The sequence below is a fragment of the Hippocampus bargibanti genome, linkage group LG13 (assembly GCF_051943395.1).
Source record: "Hippocampus bargibanti isolate YZ-2025 linkage group LG13, ASM5194339v1, whole genome shotgun sequence".
In the NCBI taxonomy this organism is placed as follows: domain Eukaryota; kingdom Metazoa; phylum Chordata; class Actinopteri; order Syngnathiformes; family Syngnathidae; genus Hippocampus; species Hippocampus bargibanti.
In genome coordinates, this window is record NC_142746.1 from 17,870,696 (window position 1) to 17,898,257 (window position 27,562).

At 39.5% G+C, this 27,562-nt stretch overlaps 3 protein-coding genes and 4 non-coding genes across 8 annotated transcripts in view; 5 read left to right on the forward strand and 2 right to left on the reverse strand.

The window, feature by feature from the left end:
* The window catches only part of LOC148889580 (heparan-alpha-glucosaminide N-acetyltransferase), a 30,499-nt gene extending 28,895 nt beyond the window's left edge, over window positions 1–1,604 (reverse strand). The window contains exons 1-3 of the mRNA XM_089012135.1: window positions 1,514–1,604; window positions 1,061–1,155; window positions 672–793 (exon numbers count right to left, since the gene is read on the reverse strand). Of these exons, the coding sequence (XP_088868261.1) occupies window positions 672–793; window positions 1,061–1,155; window positions 1,514–1,592 (296 nt within the window). The 5' untranslated portion in view covers window positions 1,593–1,604. The remainder of the gene's footprint in view (window positions 1–671; window positions 794–1,060; window positions 1,156–1,513) is intronic.
* Window positions 1,605–3,018: 1,414 nt separating this feature from the next.
* On the forward strand, window positions 3,019–7,177 carry pcbd1 (pterin-4 alpha-carbinolamine dehydratase/dimerization cofactor of hepatocyte nuclear factor 1 alpha). Its single transcript, XM_089012136.1, has 4 exons — window positions 3,019–3,158; window positions 3,847–3,978; window positions 4,069–4,149; window positions 5,252–7,177. The coding sequence occupies exons 1-4, from the start codon at window positions 3,156–3,158 to the stop codon at window positions 5,342–5,344; spliced, it is 309 nt and encodes a 102-aa protein (XP_088868262.1). The 5' UTR covers window positions 3,019–3,155; the 3' UTR covers window positions 5,345–7,177.
* Window positions 7,178–7,328: 151 nt separating this feature from the next.
* On the reverse strand, window positions 7,329–20,535 carry sgpl1 (sphingosine-1-phosphate lyase 1). 2 transcript variants are annotated; one of them, XM_089012548.1, is made up of 14 exons: window positions 20,360–20,535; window positions 17,980–18,145; window positions 17,614–17,681; window positions 16,987–17,134; window positions 16,830–16,909; window positions 15,658–15,786; window positions 15,475–15,563; window positions 13,073–13,181; window positions 12,888–12,986; window positions 12,652–12,798; window positions 12,332–12,570; window positions 10,901–11,047; window positions 10,689–10,809; window positions 7,329–9,742 (listed from the first exon to the last, which is right to left on the reverse strand). In XM_089012548.1, exons 2-14 carry the CDS (start codon window positions 18,125–18,127, stop codon window positions 9,599–9,601), a joined length of 1,668 nt encoding a protein of 555 aa, XP_088868674.1. In that variant the 5' UTR covers window positions 18,128–18,145; window positions 20,360–20,535; the 3' UTR covers window positions 7,329–9,598. The 2 variants fall into 2 exon arrangements, with proteins under 2 accessions (XP_088868674.1, XP_088868673.1); XM_089012547.1 differs by lacking the exon at window positions 20,360–20,535 and adding an exon at window positions 19,785–19,924.
* Window positions 20,536–21,325: 790 nt separating this feature from the next.
* On the forward strand, window positions 21,326–21,623 carry LOC148889583 (signal recognition particle RNA). The gene has a single exon (XR_016117025.1).
* A 776-nt stretch (window positions 21,624–22,399) lies between these two features.
* LOC148889584 (signal recognition particle RNA) lies at window positions 22,400–22,698 on the forward strand. The gene has a single exon (XR_016117024.1).
* Window positions 22,699–23,480: 782 nt separating this feature from the next.
* LOC148889585 (signal recognition particle RNA) lies at window positions 23,481–23,779 on the forward strand. The gene has a single exon (XR_016117023.1).
* A 777-nt stretch (window positions 23,780–24,556) lies between these two features.
* On the forward strand, window positions 24,557–24,855 carry LOC148889586 (signal recognition particle RNA). The gene has a single exon (XR_016117026.1).
* Window positions 24,856–27,562: the final 2,707 nt, after the last annotated feature.

Here is a 27,562-nt window from a genome sequence, read left to right on the forward strand (position 1 = left end):
CAGTGCCATCTAATGTTTATTAACCGTAAGTGCATCCATTAGTCTTCGCTCCTGCTCTGTTTCCACCCCCCACCCCCAAAACTTACATTGATCCACCATTGGAATGACATACTAGCTATTACTTGGAGTGTTTTTAAAAGGGAGGGAGGAAATCAATATCACCAGTCTGATTAGAGACCTGAGCATTGACTAAGAAAGCACAAGTCGAGACCTCTTAAAAGGGCTTATAATGTGACACTTGACCCTACCTGCTACAATGGCAAGCAATTCTGTCTTCTTGTCAGATCTGACAGTTTATTTATGACCACTGCTATCTCCAATTTAACCTCTGTTGTGCGGTTTGAGCCGGACATGGCACTGTGTAGCTTTAATTATCCTTTTCCATCAATATTGGAATGTCAGGTCTTATTAACCCCAAAAAGACTGTGGATCAATATCTACCGAGGTAGTAGTTTGAGTGAGGACATCACTCAGCAATAGAAAGTCAGTCAGAAATACTCCCCTCTCCAGCCCCAGTGATGCAATCGTGCTAACCCCTTATGCTAGATTGAGTGTGACATGGCAAACTATTCCCTTAAACAATAGTTAATATGAAAAGTGGTAAGAAATTAATTCAGAGGAAATATCAGCATTTTTTTTCAAGTAGTGCTTGATTGATTTGAACTTTTTACCTGCAACGAATTGCTTTCCTCTTGTTGGATTCTACTTGCAAGCTCAAAGGGAATTTGGTGCTAATGACTGCGGATGCGTTGTTGAAACTGGCTTTCACGTGGACCAAACTCTGGTAAACACACTGACAAGAAATAAAGTCAAAATACCAAAAATTACACATACGATACATGATAATAATACACACACACACACACACACACACACACACACACACACACACACACACACACACACACACACTGTATATTGTGTTCTCAAGTCATTCATTTGCCTTACTACATATCCTGTTTCCGTTTACAGGGAGCCCGATCTGCAAATGGCCAACTAAAACCTTGGGCAAATCACACCCAAATAATTATTAATGACTTAGTCTAATAGGCTTGTTTACCTTGTAGCAATAATCTGAAGTGTACAAGACTTCAACTTCATGGGGCAACCGGTTATGAAATATTAACAAAGCCTGGTCCATTTTCAAAGTGGGTGCTACGTGGAGACAAATAACACAGATTTACAACTTGCATGTGACACCTTATGTTCATCATAAATATGAGATCACATCTTCAAGATCACAATCATCATTCCATTCCAATCATCATTCTACTGAATAATGGTGTATTATTCTCTGTTGTTGTTTAAAATAGCAATTTTAATCTTAGCTGAGGAAAACATCAAAATAATTTATTTTGACAATTCACAATGGAAGAATACTGTTTTGTTTTTATCATTCAATGGAAGTTTTTCCACACATTATTTTAAAACTACTGAAACATGAAATAACAAATGTGACGCCCTTGTTCAAGTGAGGCCAGTCGGAATCATCGGCGGGAAGCTTTTGACTCACCTGCTGCAAAGTGCGCGCCACAGCCGCAGGTGAAAATAACTAAAGTCAGACATAGTCGCACAAGTCTGACCAGCTCCATGTTGTCACTTGAAAAGACATCCTTTGCTTATCGCCATAACTGATCTGGAACTAATAAAACAATGGTCAAAGGGCAGCATGAGGTTTGGGCTTCCTGTATTATGGTATGTTTTGTTTGGAATTTCTTTTTATGGAGCACTGACTATAATTTGGTACAAGGAACAGCAGATGCAGAACCTGGCCAAAATAATATGTACATCTAATTCTAATTCTGCCTCAAAAATGCAATATTTTTCAGTTTTGACTGACACTGCCAACAATTAATTTTAAGGTATGTTTATCAATCATGGTTGATAGCGTGTATGTTGACTTGTTCAGGCCAAAGAACACAATTTTCCCATAGTTTGCACACCAAATACCAGGATTTTGTGGAGGAAAACGTTCTGCAATCACTATGATTAACTGTAGATACTCTTTTGGGAATGACCTTGGTTGTGTTTACCAAACATGGCATTTGAAATTATGGCTAAATCGGTCAACATCAGTTATATTGGGTCATTACCTATTATCCCATATTGGCGTGGATGATTTCAAATGTATTATTGCTACCCAACCCCATAGCATAAATACTGTATGAAGATGGTAGAAGACTTTTAAGTACGTTCACCAAATAGCCAGTGTTTTTCTGAAAATACCTGTCGCTCCTTCAGTTTGGATTGGATTGGATTTGCCTTTATTATTCCCGCAGTGTAAAATATATTAGATACTATATTATATATTAGAGTTGATGTTATACAAACTATGCTGTGAGCGATTTTATCTTTTTAAAGGTCTCGGTTTGGATACCCCTTTGTGAACTGTTGACTACACCGGTGTTTTTCAACCTTTTTTTGGGCCAAGGCACGTTTTTTTTTTACATTGGAAAAAAAATTCCGGCACACCACTCACGATTTCGGAGGAACAAGGCAATCAGCTACATGTTGCCACACGGACGAATATTAAATGACCATCCCAGTCTTTACAGTACGGACAACGCGCAATGACATAATATTCACAGAAAATGAATAATACATGTTTTTTCAGGTTAAAAAAGTGGCATTGGATAATTTCTTTCGGCACACTTGGTTGAAAATAACTGGTCTACACTATACTGTAACGACTAATTCAAATAATCTTTCTCTGCATTTTTTTTAGCATGTTTCTCATTTCCAGCTTTAGTAGAGCATTAAAAGACAACAATTCACATCCTATCCCTTGTTTCATTTCATTAACCTTCTTCCCCCCTGCCGTTCGCTGTGACAAACCATTTGGGGAGCTTACTGACCTTTGACATTAACTCCCCTTTCATATGTAAGTTTAAATTGACCTCTAACATGTTTCCATGAATTTCTTGCAAATAGTCTGGGCTTGATTTTGCAATGTGAAATTCTGAACACGAATTCAGCAGGAGGGGTTGATGATTAAACCACTGTTGACAAATGGATTTTTGCTCAGGCATCATCCAGGACAGCTAAAACGAGGACTTTGGTTGCAGCTCATCTGTTGATTTTTTTTTCCCCCCAGTTGTTGTAGCGGAGCTGAAGGAAGAAACTGTTGACTTTGTGCATGAGACAGTTCTGCAAATATGGTGAGTACACGACCTCTGATACACGCCTGTTGGAACCCTTAGATGTAAAAAAATATCGCTTTTACATTTACCACTTTTACTCATGATAGGGAGGACAATAACAGTATTATTATTTCTGCAATACTGTATTTTTTGGTCAATTGCATAGTTGCATGATTTATTAATTCACGGCATGGCTCGTGCACATGAAGCTAGTGTTAGGGCAGGCGAGGTTTGCTTATTCCATGCTGTTTCACTGATCAGCGGATTAGTGCGTTGCTATGGTACCTGTTGATGTCATAGTTCTCGTGTAGTCTAACCGTATGTTCTCAGTTTAAGAGCTGGTTTGAGGACAACATCCCTTTTCAGCGTCCACTGACCTACAAAAAATATATTACACCATAGAGAAATCAGGTAGTAGTAATAAAGTTCAAATTAGCATCAGATGTGTAATACATGTGATTTCGCATCATGTGCTAAATGAACAGAGGGAAGGGAACCCTCCGCCCATCATGTGCTAACACAAGGCAAATAGACCTAGCGCATCCATTTTGTACCAGCCTGTTTTAATCAGCGAAGAATGCATCTTTTCATTGTTTCCAGATGTGTTGGAGCCAATCAGTTTGTGTACTGTATTCTCCCCCGAACCCGTCTGTCTGCCTGTCTACCTCACTCCCCGTCTGTCTGCCTGTCTCTGTCATCATTTCAGGCAGCTAAAATCCAATGTTTGACTGACGAGGAGAGAGCTCACCTTCTGCCACTACTGCAGAGCGCCCAATGGGTGGAGGTGGTGGGACGGGACGCCATCTATAAAGAGTTTCTTTTTAAAGATTTTAATCAGGTTATTATTCTTGCCACACACGCACACAAACAACCAATTGATACATTGTTTAGCATATTGATCATTAAAATCAATATTTCTTCCATAAAGGCCTTTGGGTTTATGTCCAGAGTGGCTTTACAAGCAGAAAAGATGGATCATCATCCAGAATGGTTCAATGTTTACAATAAGGTACCGTGTATATCCTTTACGAAATGACAATATAATTTCCGATACATCACTCTAATATATTATAATACATTTTATATTATATTATATGTTTATATTTTATTCAATGTCATTTCCCCATATATTTTAAATTCATTTATTATATATTGTCAATACATATTGTACAATAATATATTGTTCATAATATGCAATATATACAGTAAAGTCTCGTTATATCGATATCGGATATATCGATAGTCCCGGTTATATCGATACTATTTCTATGCACGCACGGAGAAAATTACATGCGAACAGGGTCGGATATATCGATAGTCCCGGTTATATCGATATTTTTTCGGACTCCCTTGAATATCGATATAACGAGACTTTACTGTATTTTAAATTCATTTATTATATATTGTCAATACATATTGTACAATAATATATTGTTCATAATATATTGCAAAATATACAAATGATTGCCCCTTTTCATATATTGCAATACAGTATATGCAAATATAACTTGTAATATACATGCATTTATATAGTACAAAATGTATTTCATTTTGTATTCATAAATAACTACAATCATATATTACGATTTACATTGCACAATATATTAGGGATATATTTAAAAATATATGACCGATATATGATACAATGTATTTTTGCGTGTAATATAAAATGGAAATATATGTCACTACAATCAGATACATGTTTAACTTATTCACTGCCATTCACGAATTTATTCGGCAATTGAAAATATGACGTAGAGCGCTATTCCCGAATTTATTCGGGTTTTGGTTTTTTTCTTGTTTGGGTGCCGATCAAGCGCTGGCCATGGCCTCTGGCAATGTTTTTTTCCACAAGGGGGCAGAATTTCCCCATTTTTTTCCATGTTAGCGCTTTGTTCCAGCTTCAGCTGTTGTTAAAGCCTTATATAAACCAATATGTATGTATTGCATTGTATTTTGGACAACTGCCCCCATTTCATATAACTCCAGTCCCATATAATTTAGGAATTAACTCTTTTATTTCAATAAAAGAAGAGAGTCTAATGTTTCTAACGGTGTATATACTGTATATATATGTAGGTATATAATGACCCTGTATTGTGACAATGCAGGTGCAGATCACCCTGAGCACACACGACTGCGGGGGGCTCTCGCAGCGCGACATCACTTTGGCCACCTTCATTGACCAAGCCTCACTAATGTGACCCCATGCTGAGAAAGTTGACCCAAGTCTATATGTGCCTGAATATTCAAAGAGTAACCATTTGCCATTTTTTTTGGTGAATATTGCAGTGCTCTGTGAAGTGTCAAATGTGTTTTTTTAAAGATGATTGTTAGTGGCTTTGCACAAACTATTTACTGCAGACCTTCCCTTCCTTTTTGTTTTCACAATAAATAAAGAAATAAAAATGCCCTACTTCACAAAAACACAAAGCACAGTATATATATTTTATTGAAAACAGAAGTAAATCTTAACACTAAATGCTCATTGTTGACGCTGCTTAAATTTTGAATTCTTGATTGTAGCAACCTGGGGGTCGCGGGGTAATATTAGATTAAACTCTTTCATAAGATAACAAGCATATAGTAAATGCTAAACCACATATTTGTCCTTGTGTACACAAATCTCAAACCAGACTGTAATCTTTTCTTTCTTTCTCAATGAGAATCTCAAGTTAAAGTTGTCTGACCATTTTTCCCACCCAAGATAAGCGCACTGAATCTTAAAGGGCAACCGACGTCACTTTTTTGTTTTTTAGCTGACATCAGAAAAACGTTTTATAGCATCTAAAATACCCAAAACACGCAGTATGATATTTTTTGTCAAATGCAAAACACCAATAAAAATGACTTAAAGTGTCCAAAATCTGCAAAAAAATGAGCTGCGAATTGGGCATTTTCAGAAAGTCCCGCCCCCAGTTCGTGACGTCACACCAAGACGTCTTACATTGCTGGAGAATAAAAACAATGGCTTCAGATTCGGAGAATATGCTTTCTTGTTACACCTCCAGTTATGAATATGATTCAAATAGTTCTGAAGAGGAAAAGCATACATGTTTGCAATCGATTAAATAATTTATTCCGTGTCATTTTGAGGCAAACGGGCGGGGGGGAATGTCTCACCCAAAAAGAGGCAATCAAATGGCCACCAAGCTGTGAAGAATGAATCAGCCCGTTTCCACAGGCTGATACATTCCTTCCATGGAGCTTGGACTCCCTCTGCTGGTGGCTTTTGGATGTAACACAAGGGTTTAAAAAAAACAGTACAGCAAAATACATTGATGTGATGGAAAGACGCTACAATGCGTCTTTTTTTTACGGTCAGCAGGCGGTCCTTTTCTGACGTCACGTGAGGACTCGTCACCAACTCAAAAACAAGACTTCCGGAATATTCAGCGCCAGTCTTAAAATGTAAAATATAGCTATATGCGGTGGGATCTTATTAAAATACGCCCAGTAGAAGTCATTTGAAGCCATTTTACAAATTATGGACACAACTTGTCCGGAGACGTCGGTTGTCCTTTAATGATGTCTAAAACAAGACTGAATCCCTGAGCATGTTAAAAGGAAATAAAAGTAGTTTGAACAGGCACCTCTGAAGGCACAGAGGTGAACACATTATTGCTACATCATTAAGTTACCTATAGTGCGCTTCTATTTTTTTATTTTTTTGACTAAAAAGAACTTGTGCGATTCAATTGTGAATATTCATCAGTTGAGCTAAACTTTTTTGAGGTGGGGGTGTCAGATTTTGAACCAGGCACTATCACATTCAACATTCAAACCCTGATAGAAGTGCAGCTCAGGTATGTAAAAGCCTTCATATACAGGGAACATCCAAGTTACGACCGGGTTCCGTTCCGACAAAACGGTCGTAAGTCAAACGGTCGTAAGTAGAAATCCATTCATAATGGCCGACGTGACATTGACACGACAGGATAGTATATGATGTCAATCTGTTGTTTTTAAGCAACGTTTTCTATTGAATACTATTATATACCAAACTGTTTACAGTTCACCGTTGTACTAAATTCATCCTGTCTACTTGATAACTAATGTTAAGCAGATTCCTTACTTACAGACAGTGTATTGTCGGTGTTCAAATACCTGACATGTTTCGGCGACTACTTGTCAGGTATTTGAACACCGACAATACACTGTCTGTAAGTAAGGAATCTGCTTAACATTGTTTACAGTTCATTTATACATTTGATAACTTTTAGTGTCATTTTTATCATTTTATATTTTGTATTATCTATTTTATTACTGTATAACTGTACCTGTAATGTATGTTACTGTGCAGTTCATTTAAAAATGTTATACTTACCCTGCTCTCCACACACGCTTTAATTACTGTATTGAGTGTAGTCACGCATTGCTGTGCAAGTGTGTGACATGCTGGCTGGCCAAAATTGTAGTACGTTGCCGGCTGTTTGCGCATTGCGGTGCCAGGCGTAGAATTGAAGAAAAAAAAAGTCTGGCGGTCGTAACTCACATCAGTCGTAACTTGGATGTTACCAGTATTTCATTCATTTGAAAACTATCAACAAATATGATTACGATTTGTTAACCATTACTACACAACAGCCCCCATTTTATCACGATATAAAACAAACACTTATTGCACAAAGACGGAAATAATTCCATGAAAACAAACATGGTCCTTCCTTCGAGTGCAGAGGTGAACATGTGGCGTCTTGTCAATGAATTGACTCAAACATGGTGGCGGATCACTATCTTTTTTTTTGTTTTTCTCCATTAAAAGATAATTCCAAATGTCCCGACAGTGTTAAAATTAAATTAGGGTGCAACTTTTGGAAAGAAAAGTTAACAGTTGATTGGTAGCTTTGCACCAAAAGTACAAGTGCAAAGTGAGGTAGATCGATTTAGGACACAAATATCAAAACATGCGTAACTCCATAAACGAAGCCACGCATTTGAGCACATATTGTTAGTTAAACAGCTACGATGATCTAAAATGTGATTTACCGGGTTATGATGAAAAGGGTTAGACAACCAGTATAGCAGCTAAGCTTTGGGTTACACTAGCTGTTTGATTTTAAGCATTTACACGGACATCATGTTATATTAAAGGCTTCCATATTTGAAGTCCGACTGCAAATTACATCATGTTGCTCGCTTAAGATATCAAGCTATCTAGCTAGCTGGATATCTCTCTATCTCTCTATCTATCTATCTATCTATCTATCTATCTATCTATCTATCTATCTATCTATCTATCTATCTATCTATCTATCTATCTATCTATCTATCTATCTATCTATCTATCTGCTATCTATATATTTGCAATCGATTAGCTATCTGGCTATACATCTATTTGCTATCTGGCTATCTATCTATTAGCTATCCGGCTATCTATCTATTTGCTATCTATTAGCTATCCGGCTATTTGCTATCTATTAGCTATCTGGCTATCTATCTATTTGCTATCTATCTATCCATCTATCCATCCATCTATCTAGCTATTAGTTATCTATCCTTTCCTCTTCCTTTCATTACTTTGCTGCTGTGTTACTTCCGGGTAGAGTGAACGCTGGCACGAATGGCTGCCGCTGCTCACCCGCACAAAAAAATCCCATGACTATAAAGTGTCATTGAGAGTTTTGAAAGGCGCTTGGAAATTACATGTATTATTATTATTATTATTATAAATGTACAATAGAAAGCAGTGTATTTTCTGGAATATAAGGCGCACTGTCAACAAATGACATAGTATTTAAAAACATTTTCCATACATAAGGTTGTATAAGGGGCACCTTCAATGAATGACATATTTGAAAACGCTTTCCATACACCGCACCGGATTATGAGGCGCATGGTCGGCTTTAAAAAAAAATCTTTTCTTTTAGCTGCGCCTCATAATGCAGAAAATACGGTAATTACATTAAGTGCGATCAAATGAGCACATATGTGTAAAGGATAACCCGAATTGATCCTGCTTGGACCATTGCGGTGCTTTTTCCATGAATAAAAAAATGCTGTTAAGAGAAGAGTTGTCATGATAAGCAGAAGCGCTCTCACGTATCGCATTTCACAAGTGCAGTACGGCAACAAGCTCTTCGTGTTTTTTTTTTTTTTTTTTTTTTTTGCTTAGTCATCCGAGATTGGGAAATTGACAGCAGCAAACTGAAATGTTCTGACTTTGCAATGCAGATTGGTTAGTGTTGAAATGAATCTCATGGAACAAACACATTCATTGCATTATTTCAATTAATGCGAACATAAAAAAAAAACTCATCGACGAGAGACAGTCTTTAGGTTAATTACCTCAGGTGGGGGGGGGGGGGGTCATCTTGTGCTTTAAAAAAAAACACCTTTGCAGGCATTTTCCATGCAGGATCAGGCAAAATTTGAGCCATGAACTCGAAGCAATGGGAAATGGGAGGAGATGAGTAAATTTCCCATGTGCAACGAGTTCAGAACAACCCTGATCCTTTTCAGTGGGCTTTGCCGTTACCGTTCATGTGGCTGGTATTGGACTTGGTCACCTCTGTGCTGTAAAGGCAGTCCAGGAAGCCTCGGGAGATCTCCGTAACCATGGATCTGTCTGGGATGGACTGCGCCATGCCGTAGATTGCTCCCTTTAGACGGAGGGGAAAGAGAACAGGAACGTGTCACCGTACCGTTCGAGGTCTTCATCTTATCTTTGCTTTCCGATAGTACTTTGAAGTATGATCAAAAGGGTGAAAAATTGGTCTTTGCTACCACAGCAGCATATTTATGTTCCGTAATGAGTACAGTGATAAGTCAGCTTACGAATTTAATCGGTTCCCAGAAAGTTTAAGGCAAAAAGTTCATCTGCCAAACATTTATTTCCCATAAGAAACCATTAACATGAGAATAATCCGTTCCCAGGTCCCCATAAAACTTAATTTTCTACTAAATAAGCCTTTAAACTACGCACAATATACATTACTTGATAAATAAATGTGCTATTTGATTGTAATTTAAGAAATAAACTGTACTGTGTTATACAGTTGTTTTATTTACCTTTGTGATGGTCATTGATCTAGTTGCCTCTATCCCATGCTAGCTGCTTTTCATTAATCCAAACAACAGAAGTTTTTTAACATCTTCTATAGCTTGAGACCGTTGATTAGACAACACAGAAACACCCTTAGCCACACGTAGCATTGGTCAACTTAGCGTATTGACATTGGGACGCTAAGTCACACAAACGCACACCACGTTCGTGTTTTTCGATGATCTCCTTCTTCTGCTTCACTGTAATTTTCTTTTGTGTACTCTTGGGCTTAGCGCTAGCCTGTGGTGGGATCTTTTTCGGTCCCATAATAGCAAAAGTACTCCACTTGATAACAATCCACGTCTGCACTCAAAGAAAGGTAGTGACGAAAACTAGTCCGCCAGCAACCGCGGTGTGGTTTGGTTTGTCCGCCAAAAACGAATTCGTATGCCAAGATTATATTGTTGCGAATTTAATGTTTGTAAGTCGAAAAGTTCGTGAGCTCTAGCTGAGCTATCACCGTAAACTCATTTGGAGCAGGTGCGTCCAAAGTGTCATCTCACCATTCCAGTGGTTTTCTCTTTGGGGTTCTTCATAATAATGGCGACCTGTTCTCTGACATCACTCACAAAGCGTTCCACGACACCCGGTTGGGTGTGCAGAACTGTGCAACAAATGTGGATGCTGTCAAGACATTGAAACATTGTCACGCTAAGTGCGCACGGCTGTTACGATGAAACCATGTTGAAAGTGCGGCTACCTGGTTTTTACTGACCTGGATGGGAACTGAAGTGTGTTGAGGTTCCAACCCTTTGATGTCAGTGCATTCGACAGACGGAAAATATCAAAATCGTTCGAACCGATCGCCACCACTGAAACTTCAGGATTGCCAAACACAAATACACCTTTCATCTTTTGAACCCTGTCAATGAGGAAACAAAATTAACTTTTCAATGTTCAAAAATATCTGATAGAGAATAGACATAAGACACGTTATCATATTTAAAACTTTCATGCTTAGTAGGCCGAACACAAGGCCCACAATGGAAGCACAGAAAATCTGGGGTCAATCTGAGGTGAACAGACACACCCTGTTAAACTGTCATCCTCATGAATTTAGGATTTGGTAAACTCCCTCACAGGAAGAGCTCATTAGTCAGGTTACAAATCTATCGGTTTATGGACAGACAACCCATTAAAATATCTATGTTCTGTTGGGTTATGGATGTTGGTGCTTGTAACAGGGGCGTGGTATTAAAATCAAGAAGTTTGTGTTTTATTTATATATCACTTAAAGGACAACCGACGTCTCCGGACAAGTTGTGTCCATAATTTGTAAAATGGCTTCAAATGACTTCTACTGAGCGTATTTTAAAAATATTCCACCGCATATAGCTATATTTTACGTTTTAAGACTCGCGGTGAATATTCAGGAAGTCTTGTTTTTGAGTTGGTGACGAGTCCGTACGCGACGTCACTAAAGGAACGCCCCACACAGAAAAAAAGACACATTGTAGCAGTCCTTCCATCACGTCAATGTATTTTGCTGTATTGTTTGGTCTGAAAACCTTGTGTTGCAGCCAAAAGCCGCCAGAAGAGGGGGTCCAAGTTCCATATAAGGAATTTATCAGCCTGTGGAAACGGAGGTGGCCACAGGTCGCCATTTTGTGCCTCTTTTCTGGTGATCCATTTCTCCCCAATGTTGCCTCAAAATGGCATGGAATAAATTCGATTGCAAACATGTATGCTTTCCTCTTCAGAACTGTTTGAATCATATTCATAACTGGAGGTGTAACAAGAAAGCATATTCTCTAAATCTGAAGCCATTGTTTTGATTCTCCAGAAATGCAAGACGTCTTGGCGTGACGTCACGAACTGGTGGCGGGACTTTCTGAAAATGCCCAATTCGCAGCTCAATTTTTTTTGCAGATTTTGGACACTTTAAGTCATTTTTATTGGTGTTTTGCATTTGAATAAAAATAGCATACTGCGTGTTTTGGGTATTTTAGATGCTATGAAACGTTTTTCTGATGTCAGTTAAGAAACAAAAAAGTGACGTCGGTTGTCCTTTAAATTTGCATGTACTCTCAATAAATCGGCAGTAAAAGACAATCTTCATGTGTTCGAGCCTTTGTTCCCAGTGTCCGACCGAATATCTCTGACACTATCACAAATCCACAAAAGAAAAAAAAAAATCACGTCTTACGCAGTTTTGATTCTGCGTGCTACACCAATGATCTTCCGAGTGGCGTCCACGTATCCATTCTGTCCCATGTGCATCATGGTTGCCCAACAAGCCGCGACAATTCCTCCAGGCCTTGAGCCTGCGATTGAGGGTGAAGCGTAGATTCCGCCCTGCCAGTCTGGAGCCACAAAGTACTGATAGTGACGGTACTTTTTATCACTGTAGAGAATCACCGAGGAACCTTTGGGGGCGTAGCCGTACTAAAGATGAGAATCAAAAATAAAGAAATAAATAAAATAACCTTTGACCTATGAGCATGCCGTTCTTTAAAACAATCTCACCTTATGTGTGTCAGCAGAGATGCTGGTAACACCTTTTACCCTGAAGTCAAATGGCGCGAGGGCGTAGCCAGCTTTGGCCATAAAGACGATCAGAAAACCACCCAGACAAGCATCCACATGCAACGGCAGATGGTTGCGCACAGCCAGCTGCAAAACAGGTAGTTTCAAATAAAGAACACATTACATTTGTCGCAAAAATAATATTTAGAAATTAAAAGAGAAATGCTAATTCTGACCTCGGCAACATCCTCGATTGGGTCTATAATGCCATGTGGAAACTGTGGTGCTGAGCAAACAAGCATGGCGGTGTTCTTGTTTATTGCTCTCTTCATCGCCTTGTCAAAATAAAACAAGAATGTAACATATGGAATAATTATATAATTACTACAGTTCAATCACACGCACTTTAATACCCTCTCACCTTTACGTCAACCTGCATTGTTTTCTTATTGAGGGGAATGTGAACAAGCTTCATCCCAAAGTAATGCGCCGCTTTGTCGAATGCCGCGTGGACGCTAACTGGGGCGAGGCTGAAATACATGACAAAAACAATGTCTTGTTAAGTGGAAGGACAACCGACACCATTTTTTTGTTTCCTAACTGACACCAGAAAAACGTTTTATAGCATCTAAAATACCCAAAACACACAGGCTGATATTTTTAGTCAAATGCAAAACAGCAATAAAAATGACTCAAAGTGTCCCAAAACTACTTCAAAATGTTTCAGAAGGTCCCGCCCCCTTGTTCGTGATGTCACGCCAGGACTTCCTGCCTTGCTCGAGAATCAAAACAATGGCTTCAGATTCAGAGAAGATGCTTTCTTGTTACTCATCTAGTTATGAATATGATTCAAATAGTTCTGAAGAGGAAAGCATAAATGTTTGCAATCGATTAAAGAAGTCCTTCCGTCTCATTTTGAGGCGTCTGGACACCAATGTAGCGCCCAGAAAATGCACAAGTTGGCGGCCAAGCTCCGATGGAAATGGGCTGATTTGCCTGCTGGGAATTTGTGTCAACTAGTGTCAAATAGTAGTCTTGGGGCAACACACAACGATTCATCATCGCGTTATTTATGTACAGTAAAGTCTCGTTATATCGATATCGGATATAGCGATAGTCCCGGTTATATCGATACTATTTCTATGCACGCACGGAGAAAATTACATGCAATCAGGGTCGGATATATCGATAGTCCCGGTTATATCGATATTTTTTCAGACTCCCTTGAATATCGATATAACGAGACTTTACTGTATTTTCCTTTTAATTTTGCCATCAACACGGATGAACAGGAAGTTTTCAGACCAAACAAAGTACACAAAATGCATTATGTGTCGCTTTCTCGGTCAGGGGCGTTCTTGACGTGACTTTATATTGTTGTTCAGAGTAAATACCGTATTTTCCTGTGTATAAGACGCACCGGAGTATAAGGCGCACCCCAAATGAATGGTGTATTTTCATTTGTTTCCCCATATATACACATTAAAATTGAGAGCAAACATCAACGTGCAGCTTTAATGTTTTTGTTAAGTGTAAATTCCGTATTTTCCAGTGTATAAGGCGCACCGGAGTATAAGGCGCACCCTAAATGAATGGTGTATTTTCAAACATTTTGCATATATAAGGTGCACCGGACTATAAGATGCACCTTCAATGAATGAAAAACGTTTTCCAAATAGACAAATGTTTTCCAAATACAGTAAAGTCTCGTTATATCGATATCGGATATAGCGATAGTCCCGGTTATATCGATACTATTTCTATGCACGCACGGAGAAAATTACATGCAAACAGGGTCGGATATATCGATAGTCCCGTTTATATCGATATTTTTTCGGACTCCCTTGAATATCGATATAACGAGACTTTACTGTATAAGGCACACCACATTATAAGGCGCTATAGTAGAGGCTGGGGTAATGCACGACTTCTTCTACAAGTGGAAATGGAGTCAGGCGGTGGCTGCTGACAGTAGTTGAAAGACCTGTTATGGCTCAATATGACTTCACATATAAGGCGCACCTGCGTATAAGGCGCGGGGTCGTGTTTTGAAGAAAATCAAGGCTTTTGGGTGCGCCGTATACACCAGAAAATACGGTGCATATCATGAAAAGAAATGGTCACGAAATAATAATAACATTTCAGACTGTAAATCACTTCTTCTTTTCCTTTGGGCTTTTCCCTTCAAGGGGTCGCCACAGCGAATCAGTAACCTCCATCTTCAGAGGTATGATACGCATGTTTGTTTTGGCCAAGCTTTTACGTCGGATGCCCTTCCTGACACAACCCTCTGTATTTATCCGGGCTTGGGACCGGCACAAGAAGACGTATGTCCTTTTGTGGCTACAGAACAAGCAACTCGCTCAGTAAACGGCTCCCAAACACAAAATGGTCATCAGCACAGCATCAATCAAAAAAAGCACAACTATATGCTATAATAATGAGAATAAATCATAAAAATAATAATAAATATGAAATAATAATAATAATAATAATAAATATGGAATATATAATTAAGAGAATATTTATTATTATGAGAATATTATTCTTTAATAATGAGAATGATAATACATGTATTATTATTATTATTATTATTATTATTATTATTATTATTATTATTATTGTAACCCGTTCTGCTAGATAATATCCAAAGCATTTTTTGGCTTGTCCTATTTAAAAAAATCATTTATTGACCGTTGTAATTGTGTGTCATGAGGCATGCCAAATGCATGAAACATATATCTAAGTTTATACATGTATGACTGATCCATGTATGGAGTAACTTATAGGGCGGAAAATACTGCTTTCTGAGATTCATCTTACATTTCAGGGTATTTGACACCTCGTTCGTACGCCATGTCTCTGTATGCCTTGCAGGCCATCAGTATGCTCTCAGTTCCTCCGGAAGTCACCTACGAAAAAATTCAAAAAAATCAAATGTCAAAGTAACGTTTTGTGCCAATCCATGTACTCTTAACATTGTACATCAAGAGGGAATGAGCTTACCGTGCCACATGAGTTGGGTCCACCGTGGAAAAGCGTGCAAGCCATTCTGACGACCTCCGCCTCCATTTTTCTTACACCGGGAAAGATGTCTGGATGAAGTGGGTTGCTCCATGCAAAATCGCCATACACCTTGCAACAAATGTTTTTATGTCAAAAAGAATAACAAAAAGATCTCTGGAGAGGAACGCGAAGTCATGTGTGAGCCAATTCACTATTTAGGAAATGGCAGTCAATACAGTATGTAACTCCCATCATGAGATCAGAACATGTCGGCATATCTTCCTCAGGAAATGTCAATGGAAGGCGTCTTGGTGTGTGTTTTTATTTATTTTTTGTACTTTATTTTGCAACAGTTTAATTGAGACAGACCATCATTACGCATGTCATGGAAGACAGAAGCCTACAAGGCAAGAAAGACCTCAATATTCCTCGCGAGTTTGTCATGTATTTATTTATTTTTTTGCGCCAAATGATTTTTAACATTAGAGCTACTTAAAATTAGGCTAAAAACACCATACGAATGTTGATCAATGTCAAAGATGTACAGTGATACCTTGGCTTAGGAATTTAATTGGTTCTCAGCCAGAGTGTGCAAGGCGAAAAGTGTGTATCCCAAAAAATAATTTCCCATAGGAAACCATTAAAATTAGAATAATCCGTTCCCAGGTCCCCATAAAACATAATTTTCCACTTTCTAATTTTCTAAGCCTTAAAACTAGACAAAATATACCTTATTTTATGTATAATAAATGTGCTATAATTAAAAAAATAAACTGTACAGTATAATAAAGTCGTTTTATTTATCTTTGTTGATGGCTTGATGGAATGGAGTGGCCGGTTTCATCAGTATTAACCACTTGATGAGGAACGTAACCTTCTTTCACCATCTTGAGGAATGAATTCCTCATCAATTGTGTTCTGTTTAGCTGGGTTGATAGCCTTTTGCATCAAGTGTACAGATGGCTTGTGCGGGTTGTTCGTGGAGCCTGATTGATGGGATATTTTAACCTTGCAGTGTACATTCTGCCTTTGAACTATCAAAGTTGACACTCTCTCACTGTCGTCACTGTGGACGCATTTTTGCACATCGTCTGGCAGTGAATGAGTTCATCTTACATTAATTAACTTAGCTATACACGTGTATGACCACAATGACCAAAAATGGAGCATACCTTCACCAAGAGTTTTGTCAGCGTTTCATCACCCCAGTACACAGCGCCTGAAACACAGCCTTTCTGCCACTGCACCTCATCTGCAACAACACGCGTCTTCAGAACAACAGTCGGTTTGAAAGACAATAAAATTGATGTCTCAACTTCTCCTACTTACTCAGAGTTTGATACTCGCTAATTTTGTCCAGCACTTGGCTTTGCGAGAGGCCCTTTGCGGGCAACTGTTGAGTGTAACTCATGCCGTTCTTCAGAGTACACAAACTGGCGGACATGTCATCCAATGCCTTGTTCAGTTGGTTTTGGATCTATGGGAGTATAGTTGCTTTAGCGACAATGTCTGGGTGCTACAAAAAAGAAAGATTTTGCCACATCGCTGATTAACACTAAATGTGATAACATGTACTCTTAAAGGACAACCGACACATTTTTGGAGCGTTGCAAATGTGATGTCACGTCAGGCATCGTCATCAACTCGAAAACAAGACTTCCTGAATATTCAGCGTGAGTCTTAAAATATAGCTATATGCGGTGGAATCGTTGTAAAATACGCTCAGTAGAAGTCATTTGAAGTGATTTTACAAATTACAGACACAACTTGTCCGAAGGTTCCGGTTGTCCTTTAAAGTTAATTCTGAATTTATTGTAAAATAGCAATGACAAGAAGGTCTTCAACGTTATCTTCAGTGCAAAGCGTTAACTGTGCCAAAGGTTTACTACTCTGCACCCAGTCATCAACTGTGACTCATATGAGAATCAGAGGATACAGACAGATGGACGCACGTACCGCCCCGCCAACAAAGGGTATTTTTCTGATGAGTCGAAAGCATTGCTTCTTCATTCTGGAAATGAGACCTAAAACCAAAAAGAAACAGATGAGGAACTGAAATGAAATGATGTCACGTTATTAACCACACATTTTTTGACAGAAAACGATGACACATTATCACATTGGCTGGTTTTAAGGGGGAAAAAAATCTTTGATTACTGGCACAAGCCCTCCTGCCAAGCAACTTTCACTTAGCAACACATAAAATAGAATTGAGCTCAAAACAACAGAATTCAAATACAGATTTATTGTAAATTCATGCAAAATGCACAAATAAAGGCACAACAAACATTTTGTATAATTCTTTCAATATGTTATGCTTACTTTCTTGTTGAAAGAGAAATCCTTTCAGCCATACTACTCCCAGTGTGACCCCAAGCGTCACTCCGATGATCTGCCATGGCTCAAAGTCCCTGCAATGCGAGTTCACCTGCTGCCGGCCCTTCTCCAGGTAAACAAGCAGCATCTCCATGTATACCTCCAAGGCACCCTGGATTTAACATAGACACAGAAACACAGACTGTTATTATTGGTCAATAAAAATAACACAGATATAGATTAAAGGTCATCGTGTTAATGTGTTCAAAGCTCAGATTAAAACAAAGCGAGTCTAACAAACAGTCTAAAAATTTCAAGTGGACATTGGTGTGGATAATTTCTCTTCAGTAGGAACAATAGCGTCAAAGATATTTAGAGTTTAAACTGGATTGGGTTCGCTCACATATCACACTGTATCTGATATATAAGCCAAATTGTTGGCTCTACATATATAAAGTTTCTGCTCTCGCAAACACCTGCGGCAAATTGCTGCTCGCAAATGGCGAACACGCCACCATACTTGTCTTTATCCAAACAGAAAAGTGAGCTGTTTTTCAGGTGACTCAACTTCTTTGACTACATAATCCTCCTACCTGCGACTACACTGCTAATCAACACACCCAACACGCTGGCAAAATGTAAACAATCTACCTGTAAAACGGCGAAATCAACCTGAAACCCAATGAACAATGTTTAGTATTTCTAACGCTGATGCGTTTTAATCAAGGTCTCAAATCAAAGCCTATGGATGCTTTCATTTTTCATTATCTTGGGAAATTTTATGACACAATATCACCGATAGCATGGGTACTTGTACGCCCACTTCAACGCCTCAGTGGTAGAGGAAAGATTAAGGTTCAAAAAGATAATATCTTAACTAATCACAACCTGCTCAGCAGTAAGAAGACGTCATAGCTCGGCACCTCGGGCGGGTTATTTTCAATATCCTTGATCCATTTTTGATGTTACAGAGCTGTGTTATTACCAATGGAATAGGTAATTTACACATTTGTTTAGGCACTATTGATGCTGAGACGCACTTATAGGTTTTACAGTAACATATGCTGCTGGCCAAGCACTGTCGTTGTCCTGGACAACCCTGCTTATTTCACAAAGACAAAGCAACATTGGTGGTGTGTCAGATCCCACAGTTCATCAAATCAGTCAAATGATGAACACGTTTTTGGGGTCACTGTTTCATTAAGTGATGACAAGGACTATGATCACTGTTGTGGCTGATGTACAGTAGGCAGACAAACTGCCGCCGAGGAAGTTTTATCCCCGTACATTACTTAGGTTTTGTTATCATGACTCACGAGTTCATTATCCTCCTTTAACACGAAATTTGACTCCACGTCAGTCTTGCGATATACAAGCTTTGTTTAGAACTTCCTGCACGCTCAAGTTGAACGGGAACTCTAAATTTAAATAACGGACGCCACAGTAACCGATTGTTAGAATATAATATGGTTATTTTTTTAAACAGAGAACTATCGTCTGTTACAAACTCTGTTAACTTTTAAACGAGAGGTACCGTAATTTACGATTTAGTCAATTCGATTATGCGTGAGTCCTGTTGCCCTATTGTCTTGATTATGGCAACAGTTCAGCCAAGGCTTACATCACAGCTCAGAACTAAACAAGTGCGTGTGGATTTAGAGCATCATATTTCAAAAACATCTCATCTTATTATCTCACGTAACTACTGATAAACAAACCTGAAACGAATACGACCTTTCAAACAATTGTCACCGTTCCCATCGTAACCGTTTTTAAAAACTCACACAACAGGATAAAGAGCCACCTCTTACCCAGTAATCCATGTTGTCAAGACGGTTTTGAACCGACAACCTTATTTTTCTGTCTGAGACAAAGGAAAGTCACCTCCAGCTACGTGCTTGAGGTCTTCGTTCTCACCTACATGCTACTACTACACAACAAAGCAGCGAGATGAAAGAGGATACCGGAAGTCAGCAACATACAGTTTGTGCGCATGCGCAAAAAATGACAACGCACTGGAAATTTAAAGCAACAGCAAATATTTGTCAATATACGATGTATGTATGTATGTATGTATGTATGTATGTATGTATGTATGTATGTATGTATGTATGTATGTATGTATGTATGTACTGCAAGAATCCAAACAAGGGCGTGGAAAATCCTACTGGACCCTCCACACCCTGCCCACCACCTTTTCCAGCGACTCCCCTCAGGCAGGCGATACCGATTCATGCACACCAAATCCAGCAGACATTTAAACAGCTTCTTCCCCAAAACCATTAACTCTCTCAACAGTAACCCAAATAGAACTATATAGTGCCTCCATTTTGGATGCCAGCCAATCGTAAGGTACGCAGAAACGAACAACCCTTTGTGGTCATACCTCGGGACAAGTTGGAGTGTTCAATCAGCCTGCCATGCATGTTTCTTGGAATGTGTGAGGAAACTGGAGTAACCGGAAGAACCCCACACAGGCCCGGGAAGAACATGCCAACTCCACACAATGAGGCTTGAGCTGGAATTGAATTTACCGATGGCCCTTTTTAGTCAGCAATGTCTTCTAAAGATGCCAGATGAGGGCATGAACATCTAAACTAAAAGAAAAACATGAAAACATGGAAAGGATTTTAACAAAATTAAATTTGCATTTAATTAACAGTGTGTATATGGTTTGATTTATATTACATGCAGCTTGCAAGTGGATGTGTGTACATTCTAGTGGCGGGCTGTGGAGTTCATTGCTAGGCCTTCAGTAGTGCTACATCAGAAAAAAAATAGTGGAGTGATTTACAACAAGTCCACTACAGGGTACCATTAGCTATCAAATAACTGACCGACCTTTCTTAATGAAGTCCATTTTTTCTTGAAATGTCCGCGTCGAAAATGGCTTGACAGTAAATCTCCTTACCAAATCCATTTATTCTCCTTTTGGGTTGCCAAAACTGTTATTAAATCAACACAATATATGTGCTTATGCAGCTCGCTACCAAGACAGTGTGCTAGCTCTGGCCAGTATGCTCTTGTCACTGGCAGTTTGTGAGTTTTCGAAAACTATGATTGGCTAGTCACTAGCCAATCATAGTTTGCAAAAACTAGGACATTAACCATCGCCTTCAAGAAGGAGTTGGTACCTCTTTTGGGTTGCCAACTCAAAATCTGATTGGTTCGAGCAACAGTTTGATCGACTCGATATTTGGTGGGCCAAACAACGGTTTAGTGGAAACCGAGCAACCATTTTGAAGTGTTTATAAATGGACAATAAAAAAAAAACAATTTACTATATTGACAGCGAAAAATTGTGACGTCACATGGGTGCTTGTCGAAATCGCCACCGGTGTTGCACTTTTTCGCCGGGTGCGGTGGCTCGTACCTGTAATCCAAGCTACCGGGAGGCTGAGTCTGGTGGATCGTGTGAGCTCGGGGGTTCTGGGCTGCAGCGGACTATGTCGAACGGGTGTCCGCGCTAAGTTCGGTATCGATATGGTGCTCCCGGGGAGCCCGGGGCCACCAGGTCGTCTGAGGAGGGGTGCACCGGCCCAGGTCGGAAACGGAGCAGGTCAAAGCCCCCGTACCGTTCAGTAGCGGGATCGCGCCTGTGAATAGACGCTGCAGTGCAGCCTGAGCAATACAGCGGGACACAGTCTTTTACATTTCTTTTTTTAAACAAAATACCACATAACACTGCATGTAGCATATTTATATCAGGAAACTTTAAGCCCTCTTCTTCCTTTTCAAACACAGTCCCCTTTTTTATATATTCTACACTGCCTCTTTTTGGAGAATGCTTGTTACTGCATGTTGGAGACAACGAAGAATCTAGTGTTATGCTATTTTGTACATTTGTGTACGTATATGTAACTGTGACACGGAAGCGGAAGTGATATTGACAAAACATTATAAATAAAGTATTGAAGACGATTTTAAGAAAAACACACATATAAAGGTTCGCATAAAGGGGTTAAACAGTTCTACAGAACAACAAGACCAAATAAATAATATTTTTGTTGTCATCAGAATATCTTTATTGCCAAGTACGTATGTAGAACACACAAGGAATTTGTTTCCGGTTGAACACGCTGCACTAGTATCATCATTAAAAATTGCAAAGATATGGTGGCAACCAATGACAATATACCCGCCAGTTACAGTATTTATCTTAAATGTATATAATATCATACTTTGCAAAAACTCTGACGTTAACCATCGCCTTCAAGAAGGAGTTTGGTTTGCCAACTCGAAATCTGATTTGTTCGAGCAATAGTTTGACTCAATATTTGGTGGGCCAAACAACGGTTTAGTTTAGTGGAAACCGAGCAACCATTTCGACATATTAATAAATTAACAAAAATGAAAATCGAATATTGTGTCATTGTGTGACGTCACATGGGTGCTTGTCGAAAGCGCCACCGGTCTAGCAGTTTACGCCGGGTGCGGTGGCTCGTACCTGTAATCCAAGCTACCGGGAGGCTGAGTCTGGTGGATCGCGTGAGCTCGGGGGTTCTGGGCTGCAGCGGACTATGTCGAACGGGTGTCCGCGCTAAGTTCGGTATCGATATGGTGCTCCCAGGGGAGCCCGGGGCCACCAGGTCGTCTGAGGAGGGGTGCACCGGCCCAGGTCGGAAACGGAGCAGGTCAAAGCCCCCGTACCGTTCAGTAGCGGGATCGCGCCTGTGAATAGACGCTGCAGTGCAGCCTGAGCAATACAGCGGGACACAGTCTTTTACATTTCTTTTTTTAAACAAAATACCACATAACACTGCATGTAGCATATTTATATCAGGAAACTTTAAGCCCTCTTCTTCCTTTTCAAACACAGTCCCCTTTTTTTGTATATTCTACACTGCCTCTTTTTGGAGAATGCTTGTTACTGCATGTTGGAGACAACGAAGAATCTAGTGTTATGCTATTTTGTACATTTGTGTACGTATATGTAACTGTGACACGGAAGCGGAAGTGATAATGACAAAACATTATAAATAAAGTATTGAAGACGATTTTAAGAAAAACACACATATAAAGGTTCGCATAAAGGGGTTAAACACTTTTACAGAACAACAAGACCAAATAAATTATATTTTTGTTGTCATCAGAATATCTTTATTGCCAAGTACGTATGTAGAACACACAAGGAATTTGTTTCCGGTTGAACATGCTGCACTAGTATCATCATTAAAAATTGCAAAGATATGGTGGCAACCAATGACAATATACCCGCCAGTTACAGTATTTATCTTAAATTTATATAATATCATAGTTTGCAAAAACTCTGACGTTAACCATCGCCTTCAAGAAGGAGTTTGGTTTGCCAACTCGAAATCTGATTTGTTCGAGCAATAGTTTGATTGACTCAATATTTAGTGGGCCAAACAACGGTTTAGTTTAGTGGAAACCGAGCAACCATTTCGAAATATAAATAAATTAACAAAAATGAAAATCGAATATTGTGTCATTGTGTGACGTCACATGGGTGCTTGTCGAAATCGCCACCAGTGTTGCACATTTTCGCCGGGTGCGGTGGCTCGTACCTGTAATCCAAGCTACCGGGAGGCTGAGTCTGGTGGATCGTGTGAGCTCGGGGGTTCTGGGCTGCAGCGGACTATGTCGAACGGGTGTCCGCGCTAAGTTCGGTATCGATATGGTGCTCCCGGGGGAGCCCGGGGCCACCAGGTCGTCTGAGGAGGGGTGCACCGGCCCAGGTCGGAAACGGAGCAGGTCAAAGCCCCCGTACCGTTCAGTAGCGGGATCGCGCCTGTGAATAGACGCTGCACTGCAGCCTGAGCAATACAGCGGGACACAGTCTTTTACATTTCTTTTTTTAAACAAAATACCACATAACACTGCATGTAGCATATTTATATCAGGAAACTTTAAGCCATCTTCTTCCTTTTCAAACACAGTCCCCTTTTTTGTATATTCTACACTGCCTCTTTTTGGAGAATGCTTGTTACTGCATGTTGGAGACAACGAAGAATCTAGTGTTATGCTATTTTGTACATTTGTGTACGTATATGTAACTGTGACACGGAAGCGGAAGTGATAATGACAAAACATTATAAATAAAGTATTGAAGACGATTTTAAGAAAAACACACACATAAAGGTTCGCATAGAAGGGTTAAACACTTTTACAGAACAACAAGACCAAATAAATTATATTTTTGTTGTCATCAGAATATCTTTATTGCCAAGTACGTATGTAGAACACACAAGGAATTTGTTTCCGGTTGAACATGCTGCACTAGTATCATCATTAAAAATTGCAAAGATATGGTGGCAACCAATGACAATATACCCGCCAGTTACAGTATTTATCTTAAATTTATATAATATCATAGTTTGCAAAAACTCTGACGTTAATCATCGCCTTCAAGAAGGAGTTTGGTTTGCCAACTCGAAATCTGATTTGTTCGAGCAATAGTTTGACTCGATATTTGGTGGGCCAAACAACGGTTTAGTTTAGTGGAAACCGAGCAACCATTTCGAAATATTAATAAATTAACAAAAATGAAAATCGAATATTGTGTCATTGTGTGACGTCACATGGGTGCTTGTCGAAAGCGCCACCGGTGTTGCACTTTTTCGCCGGGTGCGGTGGCTCGTACCTGTAATCCAAGCTACCGGGAGGCTGAGTCTGGTGGATCGTGTGAGCTCGGGGGTTCTGGGCTGCAGCGGACTATGTCGAACGGGTGTCCGCGCTAAATTCGTTATCGATATGGTGCTCCCGGGGGAGCCCGGGGCCACCAGGTCGTCTGAGGAGGGGTGAAACGGCCCAGGTCGGAAACGGAGCAGGTCAAAGCCCCCGTACCGTTCAGTAGCGGGATCGCGCCTGTGAATAGACGCTGCAGTGCAGCCTGAGCAATACAGCGGGACACAGTCTTTTACACTTTCTTTTTTTTAAAAACAAAAACAAAAACTCACATAACACTACATGTAGCATATTTATATCGGGAAAACTTTAGTCCACTTCCTTTACAAACAGAGTCCCCTTTTTTTGTATGTTGTACACTGCCGCCTTTTGGAGAAAACTTGTTACTGCAAGTTGGAGTCACCGAATAACCTAATGTTTTGTACGTTTCTGTATTTATCTTAAATTTATGTTATATTTGTCTTGAACTGTCTTTGCTTTCATATTCAGCAACATCAACGACTTGCAACACGTTTCTTGCGGCTTTTAAACGCATTGGGTCAATCGAGAGGATTATTACTCTGATACACACCACAACATATTTTTTAACACTGGAGATTTATTTAGGAGGCATTCAATGCCTGTCTAAAAAACAACACATTTCAATTTACTTTATATCCATCAGTAAATTGTATTTGAATAACACGTGACGCCAAATACCACTTGCAAGTACCGTTGCATTTGGCTCATTCGGGAAGAATAAGCGAAGTTAGTATATTTTATTTCGGTCTTTTGAGATGCGAATAGCACACTTTGTACTTTAAGAACGACTCGAATCCATCCACCGAAATCAGAAATTGGTCGCAACCGGACCAAATAAATGTTCGTGGACGCGCAGCCTCACGCGTCCTTAAGCTTAAACAAAATAAAGACAAACCACCCCCCTCCAAACGACAGCTATTTCACTGTAATTGGTGTACACTGGCTTCAAAAGATGAGGTGAGATGTACAATGAATTGCTTGTGAAAGGAAACTCCAAAGCACATTAAAAGTGAATTCGTCTTTGTGTAAAGTGTGTTCAGGGTCATTCCGGTCACGACGCGCGCTCCTCTCCAAAAGCGCACACGTCTCCAAAGACGCATTCTATACTTTGTAAAAGACAGTCACATTGTTGAAGGGTTTCACAAGAGCTGTACATATGGCATCCGGGATGCAATTAAATGTTTTTAAGATGTTTTCTCTTTCTTGAAGAAGTTTCCCTTTCCTTTTCTCTCTCCCGGCAGCTCTTAGGCAGAAGGAGCGTGAGGAGGGAGGGGGAGCATTCAAAAGCGTCCCTGATAACAATCTGGTCAGCGAGTTGTTGGACTTGGATTGGCCTTCTCAAAACGTCCTTCAAACAAAAAAGCTGAAGACGAAAATAAAGCCCCACCTGGTACTTCTTTTTGCTAAAATAATAAATAGATTTGGTCTTCATAAATAAGCAAAAGGGAGCGTGGAGTAAACCGGGGCGCATCGTGCAGGTATCACCTGCTCAGGAGCTTGGTCATTTGTTTTGTTAAATATTGTTAAATCACTTTTCGTACCAACCCTTGCTGTCATATCTGCTTATATGGATGCTTGTGTTTGCACACACTTCGCATGACGAGCAAGATAGGACACATCGATTAAAAACAAGAAAAGACCTGACTCCTTTAAACCAACACCTGTCCATCATATCCCAACGTGGATATGATATCGTTGATTATTTGTTAAGTGGGGGGTATTACGTTTACTTTAGAGTTTACGTGCCTTTTACAATCGTAAAAAGACGTCTCATATCTCGCTCGTGTATTTATCCATTTTATTGAACGCATATGGCAATTAGATTGTTGCCAAAACACATATTTGGACAGAATGTTGGCGTTTTAGGTTTAAATCGGCGATTATGTTTAAGAGCTTGTAAAGGAGCCCTCGCCAACTCGCACAGCACACATAAATCCAAGGCTTTAAGTTATAATTCATGGGCCATCAGTAAATTTGAACTTATTTATTTAGCATGTGTACTTTGTGGCTTGCAATCGTGAAGATGACTTTCAGTTTCGGTCTTTTTACGCATGACTGACACCATTGTAGTAATCGAGTCGAATTGTTTGTGTCACATCGGAACCAGTAGCATTTATAGCTCATCAAGACGACTCACGTTTCCAAACGGTACCTTTGGGTGGCACCACGCGTAATAAATAACCTTTGTCCAACTTGAGACAATTGGGCTTCCACGCTTTATGGATGCATTTGGCCTCAAATGTAAAAAAAATAATGCTTTTTTATTGTGGTAAAATAAACATCGTGTCGATTCGTGTGCATTGTTTATCACATGGGCACGTGAAGTTTCAAACAAGAACAGATGTATTGAATTATGTCAATTTTGAGCGTGCGTTGTACGCATCACAAATACAAGTTAGGATCATGACCATATATTTTATTTAAAAACAGTGCCCGAGTTTCGCTATATTTAGCATCATTTGTGAATTCGTCGCTCGTCTTTGCGCGCAATTGAGGACGACGTTTTATCTAGTTCCCAATTCATAACTGTTCTACACGAGTGCGTAAAATGCACCAACGTACCAACAAACGTCATGGAAACACATTATACGATTATGACGTGTTGTAAATCGACATTACACTCGAAATGCTATTCGGTTTTACTGTCTTTTGGAAGACATTTGGCGTCTAATCCGTCTTCGATGACTAACAAAAGTCGTCCAGTAGCGATCGATTTAAGAAAGAAATGACCCGGATGAACACATTTACGCTAGCACTGATAAATTGTGTTGTTTCAACACCCTTTCCCCATTTAAAATATTACATTTAGCTGACTTGAATATTTACAAATCAACACTAAACTATATTGTATTTTGCATACTTAAAACTAAAGACCCCAAACTTAAAAATATTACCCTCAGTTTTAACACTTTCGATACCA

Coding starts and splice junctions, on each gene's coding strand:
- sgpl1 (XM_089012547.1), bottom strand. Junction 12,987..13,072: donor CAATGCAGGTTGACGTAAAG/GTGAGAGGGTAT, acceptor TATTTTGACAAG/GCGATGAAGAGAGCAATAAA. Junction 9,743..10,688: donor AAGAGAAAACCACTGGAATG/GTGAGATGACAC, acceptor CTCCGTCTAAAG/GGAGCAATCTACGGCATGGC.
- pcbd1 (XM_089012136.1), top strand. Junction 3,979..4,068: donor TTTTTAAAGATTTTAATCAG/GTTATTATTCTT, acceptor TCTTCCATAAAG/GCCTTTGGGTTTATGTCCAG. Junction 4,150..5,251: donor GGTTCAATGTTTACAATAAG/GTACCGTGTATA, acceptor GTGACAATGCAG/GTGCAGATCACCCTGAGCAC.